The sequence below is a fragment of the Triticum dicoccoides genome, chromosome 3A, assembly GCF_002162155.2.
Source record: "Triticum dicoccoides isolate Atlit2015 ecotype Zavitan chromosome 3A, WEW_v2.0, whole genome shotgun sequence".
NCBI lineage: Eukaryota > Viridiplantae > Streptophyta > Magnoliopsida > Poales > Poaceae > Triticum > Triticum dicoccoides.
The window spans coordinates 671,876,349-671,890,396 of record NC_041384.1 but is presented as its reverse complement, the minus strand read 5'-3'; the positions used below and the strand labels follow the sequence as shown (position 1 = coordinate 671,890,396).

At 47.1% G+C, this 14,048-nt stretch overlaps 1 protein-coding gene and 1 pseudogene across 1 annotated transcript; one reads left to right on the top strand and one right to left on the bottom strand.

Annotated features, from left to right (window-relative positions):
• Window positions 1-3,309: 3,309 nt before the first annotated feature.
• Window positions 3,310-6,089, bottom strand: LOC119272834 (annotated as a pseudogene).
• A 3,440-nt stretch (window positions 6,090-9,529) lies between these two features.
• LOC119272706 (uncharacterized protein At1g28695-like) lies at window positions 9,530-12,778 on the top strand. The gene is made up of 3 exons (XM_037554130.1): window positions 9,530-9,899; window positions 9,988-10,356; window positions 12,078-12,778. The coding sequence occupies exons 1-3, from the start codon at window positions 9,648-9,650 to the stop codon at window positions 12,573-12,575; spliced, it is 1,119 nt and encodes a 372-aa protein (XP_037410027.1). The 5' UTR covers window positions 9,530-9,647; the 3' UTR covers window positions 12,576-12,778.
• The last annotated feature ends 1,270 nt before the right edge of the window (window positions 12,779-14,048 follow it).

The window sequence follows — 14,048 nt, the reverse complement described above, 5'->3', positions numbered from 1 at the left end:
GCCCCTTGCAGACATCTTCGTACGTTGTGTCGAAGAGCCTGCTCAGAGTCCGGTGCTGCGCCGGGTTGAACTCCCACAAATTGAAGTCCCGTTCTTGACACGGAAGGATCCGGCGGACGAGCATGACATGGACTACGTTGACAAGCTTGAGCTGCTTGTTCACCAGGGACTGGATGCATTTTTGTAGTCCGGTCACTTCTTCTTCGTCGCTCCATGACAAGCCCGTCTCCTTCCATGACGTGAGCCGCGTAGGGGGTCCGGATCGGAATTCAGGGGCTGCGATCCACTTCGGATCGCGTGGCTCGGTGATGTAAAACCACCCTGACTGCCACCCCTTCAAAGTGTCCACAAAGGAGCCCTCGAGCCATAGGATGTTGGCTATGTTGCCCGCCATGGCACCTCCGCACTCCGCCTGGTTGCCGCGCACCACCTTTGGCTTGACGTTGAAGGTCTTGAGCCAGAGGCCGAAATGGGGGCGGATGCAGAGGAAGGCCTCGCACACGATGATAAACGCCGAGATATTGAGGACGAAATTCGGGGCCAGATCGTGGAAATCTAGGCCATAGTAGAACATGAGTCCGCGGACAAATGGGTGGAGAGGAAAACCTAGTCCACGGAGGAAGTGGGGAAGAAATACTACCCTCTCATGGGGCCTTGGGGTGGGGAGAAGCTGCCCCTCCTCAGGAAGCCGGTGCGTGATGTCCTTGGACAAGTATCCGGCCTTCCTTAGCTTTTTGACATGGCCCTCCGTGATGGAGGAGACCATCCACTTGCCTCCCGCTTCGGACATTGTTGGGGAAGGTTGAGGTAGGAAGTGCGGGCTTGGGCGCTGGAGCTCGGGTGCACAGAAGATGGATAGGCAAAGGAGGAAGAAGGCGTGGATAAAAAGATGGATTCTTATCCCCTTATATGGGCGGACGCGACTATGCGTCCCCACCAGCCTAGTAAAACTCGCTTGCCTCCCAAGCGCCGTGATAAGTGGCGCGGTTGGGTTACCCACGTCCGTATTGATGAGAATCCCGTAAATAAAGGGGACACGATCTCTGCTTTGACAAGACGTGCCAAGGAAACCGCCTCGCAAAACATGCTGAGGTGAAAAAGTGAAAACGATTCGAATAAAGGCTTGGCCATAGTGTGATGTCACGCTGCGGAGTACGTCAGCAGATTAAGATTTGTGTTAATATTGTTCTCTCTGTGGCAATACGTGGAAACTTATTTTGCAGAGCCGGACACTACTCTTGGTGTTTACAAACTTTTATGAAGAATTTGGAGGAGGAACCCGCCTTGCAATGCCGAAGACAATCTGCGCGCTGGACTCGTCGTCATTGAAGCCTAGTTCAGGGGCTACTAAGGGAGTCCTGGATTAGGGGGTGTTCGGGTAGACGGACTATACCTTCAGCCGGACTCTAGGACTATGAAGATACAAGATTGAAGACTTCGTCCCGCGTCCGGATGGGACTTTCCTTGGCGTGGAAGGCAAGCTTGGCGATGCGGATATTCAAGATCTCCTACCGTTGTAACCGACTTTGTGTAACCCTAACCCTCTCCCGTGTCTATATAAACCGGGGGATTTTAGTCCATAGGACAACTTCATCACACAACAATCATACCACAGGCTAGCTTCTAGGGTTTAGCCTCCTTGATCTCGTGGTAGATCTACTCTTGTACTACCCATATCATCAATATTAATCAAGCAGGGCGTAGGGTTTTACCTCCATCAAGAGGGTCCGAACCTGGGTAAAACATTGTGTCCCTTGTCTCCTGTTACCATCCGCCTAGACGCACAGTTCGGGACCCCCTACCCGAGATCCGCCGGTTTTGACACCGACAGAATGTCTATCTGAGTGGGAGTTCATTGAATAATATGATTAGATGAACTTAATTATCATGAACTTAGTCTAAAATCTTTACAATATGTCTTGTAGATCAAATGGCCCACGTTGTCCTCAACTTCAACGCGTTCCTAGAGAAAACCAAGCTGAAAGACGATGGCAGCAACTATACGGACTGGGTCCGTAACCTGAGAATCATCCTCATAGCTGCCAAGAAAGATTATGTCCTACAAGCACCGCTAGGTGATGCACCTGTCCCACAGAACCAAGATGTTATGAACGCTTGGCAGTCACGTGCTGATGATTACTCCCTCGTTCAGTGCGGCATGCTTTATAACTTAGAACCGAGGCTCCAAAAACGTTTTGAGAGACACGGAGCATATGAGATGTTCGAAGAGCTGAAAATGGTTTTTCAAGCTCATGCCCAGGTCGAAAGATATGAAGTCTCCGACAAGTTTTTCAGCTGTAAGATGAAGGAAAATAGTTCTGTCAGTGAAAACATACGCAGAATGTCTGGGTTGCATAACCGCTTGACTCTGCTAGGAGTTAATCTCCCGGATGACGCGGTCATTGACAGAATCCTTCAGTCGCTTCCACCGAGTTACAAGAGCTTTGTGATGAACTTCAATATGCAGGGGATGGAAAAGACCATTCCTGAGGTGTATTCAATGCTGAAATCAGCAGAGGTGAAAATCAAAAAGGAACATCAAGTATTGATGGTGAATAAAACCACTAAGTTCAAGAAAGGCAAGGGTAAGAAGAACTTCAAGAAGGACGGCAAGGGAGTTGCCACGCCCGGTAAGCAAGCTGACGGGAAGAAGCCAAAGAATGGACCCAAGCCCGAGACTGAGTGTTTTTATTGAAAGGGAAGTGGTCACTGGAAGCGGAACTGCCCCAAATACTTAGCGGACAAGAAGGCTGGCAATACTAAAAGTATATGTGATATATATGTAATTGATGTGTACCTTACGAGCCGGTGTTTCAGAGACTTGTTTGCAGCGGAAAATGACGGAATGGAACATTGTATTCAGAGACTTGTTTGCGCCTCGATGGGCGAGAACGGTCAGCGCGCATCTATATATGCACCGTGAAATATGTTGGAGATTCTCGCGTCCGGATTTTGCTGATATATATCATATATTACAAAACATTACGGAATGTTAAGATGCGCCCTCAAGCAAGAAAAATATCTGATGAAACTAGGCAGTGGTTTAACAAGTGCAATCTTGTTTTGTTGGTACACAAGAAACATTATAATATATATGATGATACAGGACCCAACAAATATCGTTAGGATAGAAAGTCGTTTCTCCATGATTGACCAATACCTGTTGACCTCTAATCGCCGACACAGGCCCAACTTAATTAGTGTATGCATTTTCTATCCAAGAGTAGCCTTTCTCCAAAATAAATAAGAGGGGAAATATTATTCACCCATCAGTACAAGTGTACATGCACCCCATATGGCCGGACTTGATCAGTGTTTACTCATCGACGCCTTGCATCGGTTGGGGCATGTCCACCTACGTCTGCCGCTTCTCTTCTCCGATGGTGCCAGGCTCGCCTAGTTCTTCCAGTCAGCGGCCAGGTTCCTAAGGTCATGCACCTTGTTCTCGAGCCTGATGCAGCAGATGGCCTGCATCGTACATACCTTGTCCATCTCTCAGTGGAACTGGCAGAAACCGCCAAAGATCACCGTGTCAAGGAACACGAGAAAAAAAGGAACACGTACTTGATCTGTAGGTCACCGGCCGCAAGCTCGGCCTTGATCTCGTTCAGCCCTCCTTGGTCGTGGGCGGAGGGGAATCGCGACCTTGCTGCCAGCCAGCGGTTTAGCACCTCCACTGTCCTGTTCGTCGACCTGACGTAGTAGAAGCCGCCATTTCCCACATTTTTCAGGTCATCAGCATTGCCGTTGAAAGCCGTCGGTCGACATGGCCATGTCGGTGTAAAGGTTGATGTGTCGGAACGGGTTGCACAACCACATGACATCCACATCCTGCCAAGAATAATATTAACCGGGCATGCATAACCTAAATCTAGAGTATGATATTTCACTCTTTGAAATATTAAAATGTAACAAGAAAAAGGGGAGCATGTAATATTTCGTAATCGTGTGAAACTGTCGAATACACGCGGGTAACTTACGGTGAAGAGATAGTTGTAGCCAAGCTGGAGGACACGCTCCGGGACTCCGAGCTTGGCCCACACGAGCTCGAGGTAGCTTTTGGACATGAAGCGGTTGGCGGAACTGACATTGGCGGACGTGACCTGGTGGAGGTAGCAATGCGGGTGCACAACCTCGCAATGGGCCAAGGCGTCTCGGTCGACGGCCACAATTAGAGTATGATTGAGGAGGTGCACTATGCCCTCACCGTTCATGAAGCCGCGAGGAAGAGGTCTAGGAGGGAGCCTGGCCATGCCCACGCCTTATTCACTGATGTGATGATCACCGCCACGTCATCAGTCGCTACCTTGGTTAGAAGCTTTGCGAGCCCTTCAAATTTCTCCTCCTGCATGTGAAATAAATATAAGAGAAAAGTATACTTTTCGTCCCTTAATTTTTGGCGAAGTTTAAATTTGGTCCCTCAACTATGAAACCGGACAACTTGCACCCCAAACTCTTGAAACCGGACAAGTATTGTCCCTCAAGCGGTATCTATGCTGACTCAACGTGGTTTTGACCGGTCCAGAGTAGGGCTGCAAGAAAAGCTCGAGGCTCGTGAGCCGCTCGAGATCAACTCATTTTTTGACTCGACTCGAAATCGATTAGAAAAGAAACGAGCTGAGTTTGAACACTTTATGTAGCTCGACCAAGAAACGAGCCGATCTTGAGCCAATATTGGCTCGCTCGATTTTAGCTCGATAGCTCGACGGAATATCATTATGTTAAATGATCATGCCATATATTAAATGAAAATAAAATAATTTATTACCATATATGTTGTCTATAATTTTTGTCCATTTTATTTATCGACGAACATGGAAACTTAATTAAGTGCAGAGAAAATTTCGGCCTAATTATGGCACGTGGTTCACGATGTGTTAAATATCCTATATTTTTGGCAAAGGTTCCTAGCATATTTATCTTTTTTTTCATCCATAGATTTATAATTTTTACCATCTCATTTTACTCGAAACTAGCTCGAGATCAACTCGAGATCGTTACAAGCTGAGCACGAGGCATGTTCTACATCTCAATCATGAGCTTCACTTAGTTTGAGCTCGCTCGAATTTTCATATGAGTTGAGCTGAGCCAACTCCAACTCGCTCGAGCTCTACTCGTTTCCAGCCCTAGTCCAGAGTGACATGTGGCCAAGCTTTTACGGACAAAAAAAGAAAGAAAAAGAAAACACACACGCAACGGTCAGTGTTAACTCCATCGAGACAAAATATCGAACAGGCGTTGTGCGTGCCGCTCGCATGGTCCATACTGCTCTCCTGGCCATCACCCATCAAGATCTCCCGGCGATCAACCATCTGCACGCATCGGCGCTGCCTGTATGACCGAGGACGGTTCGGCATGGCGAGCTTGACGAAGGCACGGAGGCGGTGGCGACGGCCAGCAGGGCCAACGATGTCTCTGCACGGCGAGCTTGGCCAACGCGCAGATGATGTGTCGACGAGCAACTTGGTAGGAGCACGGGGCAAACGACGGTGGTGCAGCAGCTCGCAGCGGTGCTGGCAGCCGACGGACGGTGGCCGGCAAAGCCGAGGCGCGACCGTGCACGCATGCATGGCCATCAGGAGCTCGCAGACAACGGCCATGGGAGCGGGCCAGTCGTTGAGGCTGCCTTGTTCGAGGAGCTCGCAGACCAGGACGCAGTTGGGTCCGGCGACGTAGTTGCCGAGCAGGGGCAAGATTCGTCGTAGGCTGGGTTCCCAACGCAGAGACGGTGCGGATCGCCGCCGCGCTGTCTGGGCTTTTCGATCCCGACGGCATGTTCCCCAACTGCATGCCCAACCCGGAGGACGCCCTCGAGCTCTGCTGTCGCTGCCACTTTGCTCGCCGCGGCTGCGGCCGCAATCCGCTCGGGCATGGCTGTAGGCTGAAGCGATTGCGAGAGCTGACTCAGCTGAGGGAAGGAGCGCCTGGAGCGGGCAAGTGGTGTTGAGCGCGTCGTCGGCCACCGCCATGAGCTCCCGCGCCAGCGACACGCCGACATTGCGGAGCGGCCTTACGGGTGTCGCCAGGACCAGAGACACCTCGCCGGAGGCTTCCACGCCCACGTCCTTCTCGTGCCGCTGCGACTGCATGCACGCCCACTGTTCTCAAAATGCCCAGCTGAGTTAGAAGAACGAAGGAAGGAGATCCACCAGGGATAGCCACGTGGACATAGACCCGGTCAAAACCATGCCACATCATCATGAAACCACTTGCAATCGGGAGAGGGACTTAAATTGTCCGGTTTTGAGAGTTAGGGGTGCAAATTGTCCGGTTTCGTAGTTGGAGGACTAAGTTTAGACTTTATCAAGAGTTTAGGGACGAAAAATATACTTTTCTCTAAATATAATGGGCCTTTTTACATATGAAACTTACTTCGATACAAAAGGTTGTTTACTTTTGTGAATCTCACTATAAGAACTGGAACGAATGAGAACCGTATGCACGACCCAATTTCGGCTGGGACCGTCTCAGGCAGCAGAATCTTGCTCATTCTAGATATAAGGGACAAACTGCTGCTTTGGGTCTGTCTACACCTAAATCAACTGAGGGAACTTCCTTCGTGATTTGCCACACTTTATTAGGGTGTGGATGATTTTTCTGAGCTTATGTCAGTGAAGGGTGGACCCGACCACAGTCACTCTGAAGGGGGCTAATTATCAAATGTGGAAGTAAAGGATAACAATAATCCATTTTTCCCGTATAAACCGCCATGATGACATACCCTAATAAAAATCCAATTTCTCGTTGACAATTAGCTGTTCACGTTTCTCATCCAATCAATGATTAGAAAATTGCTGATTGTGTTTCTTTTCTTTCCTTCAAAAAACATACTGAGCTCGTTTAAAACGCAACAATGTGTTTTGAATTTCGTCAGTTAAAATAGATATAACACATTTTTCCTGGACTTTACTATGACCACCTATCCTACATGGCACAACATATGTGCGGTCAACACATGTGAAGACCAGTCAACACCAGTCAAGGAGGCCGAAAATAGTCCAAGTAAGCTCCCATGAGTCCAAGCAAGTTATCACGGTCAACAAAAGTCCAAGTAAACTTCATGGTCAACAAGTAAGAGGGAAAAAATCATATAAAAAAGTAAGAAAAGAAGCCTAATCCAAAGCTAGAAAACCTTCGTTTTTTAGAAATGCTAGAAAACCTTCGTATGGTGGAGGGAATCTTCCCCTTCGTAACATAAGAGTTAAATGACAAATAATCGAAATCATTAATTAAGGAACACTCTATGCAAAGGTCACACCCACCTTTCAAGGTAGTGACAAGTGGCAACCTACGAGTTTTTTCTTTTTTTCATAGATTCGTTTATTTAAAGTGTTTTATCTCTTAAACCGTGCGTCTAAATCTCGAACCGTTTTCACCTTGAATTCCCCGCCCGAGATCTTCAAAATTAGATCCCACTTTGATATGTTTTGATGAACTTTTTTTTCATAAAAAAACGAAAGAAAACCAAGCCGGGAGCACTTTTTTCCTTTCTAAAAAAAGGCATGACTGTGCCTCTCAGGGAAGCAAATCCGTGCCTCCACGATAAGTAAACCCATGCCTCTTGCGGAAGAAAAAAAAGTAAACATTTTTGTTTTATGTTTCCGAGAGGCACGGCCGTGCCTCCACGAGAAGCAAATATGTGCCTCTCGTGTAAGGAAAAAAAGCAAACACTTTTTTTTTCGATTCCTAGAGGCACGACCGTGCCCCTTGTGAAAGCAAATCCATGCCTCTCGAGGAAGAAAAAAGAAAAACACATTTTTTTTGTTTTCGAGAGGCACGGTTGTGCCTCTCGCGAAAGCAAATCCGTGCCTCTCACAGACGGAGAAAAGGAAACATGTATTTTTCGTTTCCAAAAGTCATGGCCGTGCCTCTCGCGGAAGTAAAAAAACATAGTTTTTTTTCGTTTGCGAGAGACATGGCCGTGCCTCTCACAAAAGAAAAAACGTGGTTTTTAACACAAAATTTTTTGTCCAAAAGCTAAGAAAGGCTGGTGAAAACCCGAAAAGCCAAAACAAACCATCTAAAATGTCAAAAACACGCGTGAAAAAATTTTGAAAGAAGCGCCCAAAACGCGACACTTGCAGCTGCTGAGAGTGTGCCCCCAGGCGACCCTTGTGGGGTTCCCGAGTGAGCACTCGCTCGCTACATAAGAAAACAAGTGGTTGTTGAGCACAACTGCTACTACTAGGCCCAGGCCGAAATGGGACGGTTTTGATGCACCCGTTCTCCATGGGCTTTGCCTTGGTCGCAGGGTATTTCTCAAATAAAAGAGTTATGGCTTTCTAAAACAAAAGTCTTATGTTTTCTTCTAAAAAAAACTCTGACATTCTTCTTGTAGAAAAAGAAAGATCTGACTGAGATTTTCCTTTATTTTGCGGGCAGAATATGACTTGAGATATACTCCCTCCATTCTAAAATAGATGCATCAACTTTGTACTAATTTTAATACAAAGTTGGGTCATCTATTTTGAAACGGAGGGAGTATGAAAGAGCCAAAGCAGTTTGATGCTTTTTTTTTTGTTCTTGTTGTCAAGAAAACGAAGAGGTTCCTCGTAAAAAAAGATAAAAAGGAAAACAAAGAGATGTCGTGTTCATCCGACGAGAGCGCCAATATGAAGCTTTGCGACGAAACCCCAAATTCTGAGGTCATCGCGATGGCTCATTGAGATCTCGGCATCATGTTCAGTTTTTTTAATAATTGGGAAAAAAAGGTACAGAGACAAACAAAGTGTGGATGGATAGCCAAGCTGCCCAAGTAACCCTGGTTTGTCCAACACGATCTCCCTCACGCAGCCATCCCACAGTTGACATGTGATTTTCATTAGAGAGTATGAACTGGCGCGCTCGTCCACGTGCGCCGTGTAGGATTCTATTCAAGGGGCAGTTGGCGAAAGCAACTGAATAATAGTACTAAATTGCCGCTGGTTCAGTTCCACATGGAGCAACAGTTCCACCGAGTACCGCTGAAGAGCACGGCACATTGGCCATCTCCCCATCGAAACCAACTAGACCATGAAGGTTATGGATTGAGCAGTAGATCCAACGAGTACCCAAGAGCACCGCACATTGGTCATTTCCCTAGATTTCAATACGAACTACGTACGGATGTATATAGACGTATTCTAAAATGCAAATTCACTCATTTTGCTTCGTATGTAGTCCGTATTGAAATCTCTAAACAGAGGGAGTAGATCAATAGAGTTTCTGGATTCTGACGGCATACACACACACACATGGAGCAAGGTTCCTGATCCAGCAGAGCTGAAGAATATAAGCACATTCGCCGTCTCCCTGACAAAGCCAGGAGGGGTCTCTGACTTTCTCACATCACATGACATTGCGCCATCTGTGCATATACCGTGACCATGTAGAAACGGTCTGATTGGGCAACGTCCCGGTTTGAATATGTCAACCTCAACCTCCCATCTAACACCAGATTCAGAGTTAATTAAGCAAGTATAGTAGACACAGCATGAGCTGCTAAGCAGTTTCCCTCCACGCCACTCCCCTTCTCCTCTTCCTGAGTTATTTATTTTCCCTGTCCCTGCCGACGATCAGTTCTCGCGGACGGCACTCCTCTTTTCGTCATCGTCCCGAGTCTTCTCTCTGCTCCTGCCGGCGATTCTCGTGGAAACAGTGAAACACACATGATGGGGATCCAGCCGAACCTGCTGAACCAGCTGGTGTCGCTCCTCCTCGGGGCGTCCGTCGCCGGGGTGCTCATCTTCTTCATGTCCTCGGACGGGATCGGCGCCGGGCCGTCCACGCCCGGCATATCCAGCTGGGTCAATGAAACCATGGCGGTGCCGGTCGCTCCTGCGCACGAGGCTAACCACACGAGCGCAAGCAAGGTCGACGGCGTTGCCTCCCCGCAGGAGGCCAACCACAACACTAGCCAGGTTTCCAAAGCTTGCGATTCTTGCTAAGTTAGTTATCTCTACTTTTCCTTTAGCGTCTCTGAACTGAATGTTTGGTTTGGTCCGGCAGGCGGCGGGGGACGAGCTGGAGCGGCTGCTGCGGACGGTGGCGGACGAGCACAAGACGGTGATCATGACGTCGGTGAACGAGGCGTGGGCGGCGGAGGGCTCGCTGCTGGACCTCTTGCTCGAGAGCTTCCGCGCCGGGGAGCGGATCGCGCACTTCGTGGACCACCTCCTCGTCGTGGCCCTCGACGCCGGGGCGCTGGAGCGGTGCCGGGCCGTGCACCCGCACTGCTACCTCCTGCCGCCCCTGGCCGGCGGCAAGGACCTCTCGGAGGAGAAGGTGTTCATGAGCAAGGACTACCTCGACCTGGTGTGGAGCAAGGTCCGGCTGCAGCAGAGGATCCTCGAGCTCGGCTACAACTTCCTCTTCACGGTACGTGTTCGTCGTCGGAGCAGGTGGAACAGTTTGCCTAAACAAAGAAGACAAATCAAAAAATGGATGCTAAAAGAACCAGTCCAATGTGACCACATTTTTGCATAAACACCCCTCTCACACTTGCTAACAATAAACTTGAGGCTTATTTTAGCAAAAGGGTCCGTGCGTTGCAATGGGAGATTTTTTCATAATCTTCAATGGCTATGACCATATTTTGTTGCATCATCGAGATACAATATCACTCTCAATTTCGTGAAATTATGAACAATTTTTGACATCATGAACATTTTTTTAAACTCGTGCACACATTTGAAATCATGAACATTTTTCAAATGAACACTTTTACAATTTTTCGAGCAATTTCTAAAATAAAGAACATTTTTTGAATTCATAAACGTTTTATACTATTTGCAAAAAATTGTGAACATATTTTATTTTATTTTTCTATTTTATGTGCAAATGGACGAACCAAACGACGGATGAAAATCTGATAATAAGTGACGTGCGAAAAATGGGAGTAAGAAACATCCATGCCTTTAATAAAAAAGGAGAAGTACTAATTAATTTTGCACATAAAAATAATTAACATGCAAGATAATATCATATTTAGAATCTACATTTTTTTCTGAGCTATTTTCATAAATAGCGTGCTAAATTTAGAGCTTGGGTTTGAAAGACATGAATATCTTAAAAATACTTGAATCTGCACACAAAAAATTTAAAGAAAATATTTTGGTTGTAACTGTACTGTGTAGACCGTCTGTTAAGTGACACTTGGCAAGCTAGCTCTAAAATTTGATGGACATTTTTGTCAGATTCACGAATTTGTTTTGAATACACGATTATTTTTTCAAAATCATGAACATGGTTTTATTATCGGATATATTTTTCCAAATTGTGATTTTTTTAAATTTAAGAACAATTTTGTAAAATTACTAATATTTTTAAATTACTAATATTTTTGAAAGTGTGTAAATTTTATGATTTCCTAAATATTTTTTTAATTCGAAAATATTTTATAATTTCTTGAACATGTTTTTCAAAATTCGCAACATTTTGAAATTTGGAGAAGGGAAAAACAAAATAAGAAATGAAAAAAACAAACAGACCAAAGATGAAAAAAAACAGGGGCGTCGCGCCTGCGGGCTGGCCCATGAACGCGCATTGGTGGAAGGGGGATGCGTGACAAAAATTGAGGGGAAATTTGCCAAGCCTGGGGTTCAAACCCCAGTCTCCGAATGGAAAGAGACAAGCTCCAGCCACTGGGCTATCGATGTGTGTGTGAACTATTTGTGGTATCTTCCCTATAAGAGCACTAATCGCAGCGGAGACTTTGGAAATACCGAATCGTTTTTTGACTTACGGATGGCATTGATGGGTAATTTTTGTCAACTTATAGGGTAAATTACATGACATACCACCAAAAGCAATAGGTGCTTTATTAGTAGGTATAGATATAGATATAGAGGTATAGATATAGATTTCGTACCTTTCAAATATGTGGGGTACATATCCTACCAAAATACAACATGTGTGGTGGAATTTCAAAAAAAAAAAGGCCGTACGTGTAAGTTTTTGAGAAATCTCTAAGATATTTTATTCTCTTTAGATACACAGATCATATATGTCTTTTAAATTTATGTAAGTATTCTCAAACTTTCTATCCTTCATTATCGCACCCCTAAAACTTTTGTTGCATTTTCAACCTGATGATGCAGGATGTGGACATTATGTGGTTCCGCAACCCATTCGAGCGGATGTCGGTGGCGGCGCACATGGTGACCTCATCGGACTTCTACTTCGGTGACCCATACAGCCCCGTGAACGCCCCCAACACGGGGTTCCTGTACGTGAGGTCGAGTGCGCGCATGGTGGGCGTCTTTGAGGCATGGCAAGCTGCGAGGCTGTCCTTCCCGGGGAAGCACGAGCAGCAGGTGTTCAACGAGATCAAGTTCGAGCTGGTCGACAAGCGCGGGCTTCGGGTGCAGTTCCTCGACACGGTGCACAACGCCGGGTTCTGCAACAACACCCGGGACTTCAACACGCTCTACACCATGCACGCCAACTGCTGCGTCGGCCTCGCCGCCAAGCTCCACGACCTCGGGAACCTGATGAAGGAGTGGCGCGCGTACATGGGGATGGACGACGCACAGCGCCAGCGCGGCCCCGTGCGGTGGAAGGTCCCTGGGATATGCTTAATAGCAATGCACATGTAGTCGACCATTTTTGTTTATTTTTGTTTGAGATGTACAAATGTGTCTGCAGTTGTGCGTAAGACAAGATCAAGGTTTATGTCGTCAACTCGTAGTTTGCTCAGAAGGTTTGAGTGTTCATGTCGCGTCAAGAGAATGCAAATCCATGAATAGTGTACGACGCATGATCTTGAAACCCAAGCGAGTGATAGTATGAGATGCCCCCACGGGTATGATGGGAAGCTAGCCTTCCTCGCCGAGCTCCATGACCTTTGTGACATGATGGTTGGACCCTGGCTCCTTTGTGGCGATTTTAACATGATCATAAGAACAACAGTAACCTCAATCACCGCACAATGAGCCGATTTCGTTGCTTCATCACTGACCTGGTGTTGTTGTGACATTTATCTCCATGGGCGGTCGCCACCCTGGTCCAGAACGACCGTGTTCTTTGGACCACCACCTATGAGACGACCCACCCCCAATTCATGCTACGATATCTTGCCTCTGATGTTGGGGAACGTAGTAATTTTAAAAAAATTCCTACGCACACGCAAGATCATGGTGATGCATAACAACGAGAGAGGAGAGTGTTGTCTACGTATCCTCGTAGACCGTTCGCGGAAGCGTTATATCAACGCGGTTGATGTAGTCGTACGTCTTCACGTCCGACCGATCCAAGTACCGAAAGCACGGCACCTCCGAGTTTTGCACACGTTCGGCTTGGTGACGTCCTCGCCTTCTCGATCCAACAAGAGGGGCGAAGTAGTAGATGAGTTCCGACAGCACGACGGCGTGGTGACGGTGTTGGTGAAGAACAATCTCCGCAGGGCTTCGCCTAAGCACTACGAAAACTATGACGGAGGATAAACTAGAGGGGACGGGGTTGCCGGCACACGGCTTGGTGTTTCTTGATGTGTCTTGGGTGCTAGCCCTACCCCTCTATTTATATGTTGAGCCTTGGGGTCGAAACTTGGAGTAAAATCCTCCACAAAGTCGGTTTCACCCGAAAGGCAAGAGTCCTTCTCGGACTTCCAGGGTCAGACGCCAGGGTTCCCGGCGTCTGGCCCCTGGACTCCGCAAAACTTCCTTTTGCGCTTTCCAAAAACCTTGTGGGCTTTCCCCTTTGGCCCAAATAAAGTGTTCTCGTACCCAAACATTTCGGGAAACATCCGAAACCCCTTCCGGTGATTTCCGGAACCTTTCCGGTGACCAAACACTATTATCCCATATATCAAACTTTATCTCCGGACCATTCCGGAGTTCCTCGTCATGTCCGTGATCTCATCCCGGACTCCGAACAACATTCGGTCATCAACATACATAACTCATATAGTATTATATTGTCAACGAACGTTAAGCGTGCGGACCCTACGGGTTCGAGAACTATGTAGACATGACCGAGACACCTCTTTGGTCAATAACCAATAGCGGGACCTGGATGCCCATATTGGCTCCTACATATTCTACGAAGATCTTTATCGGTCAGACCGCATA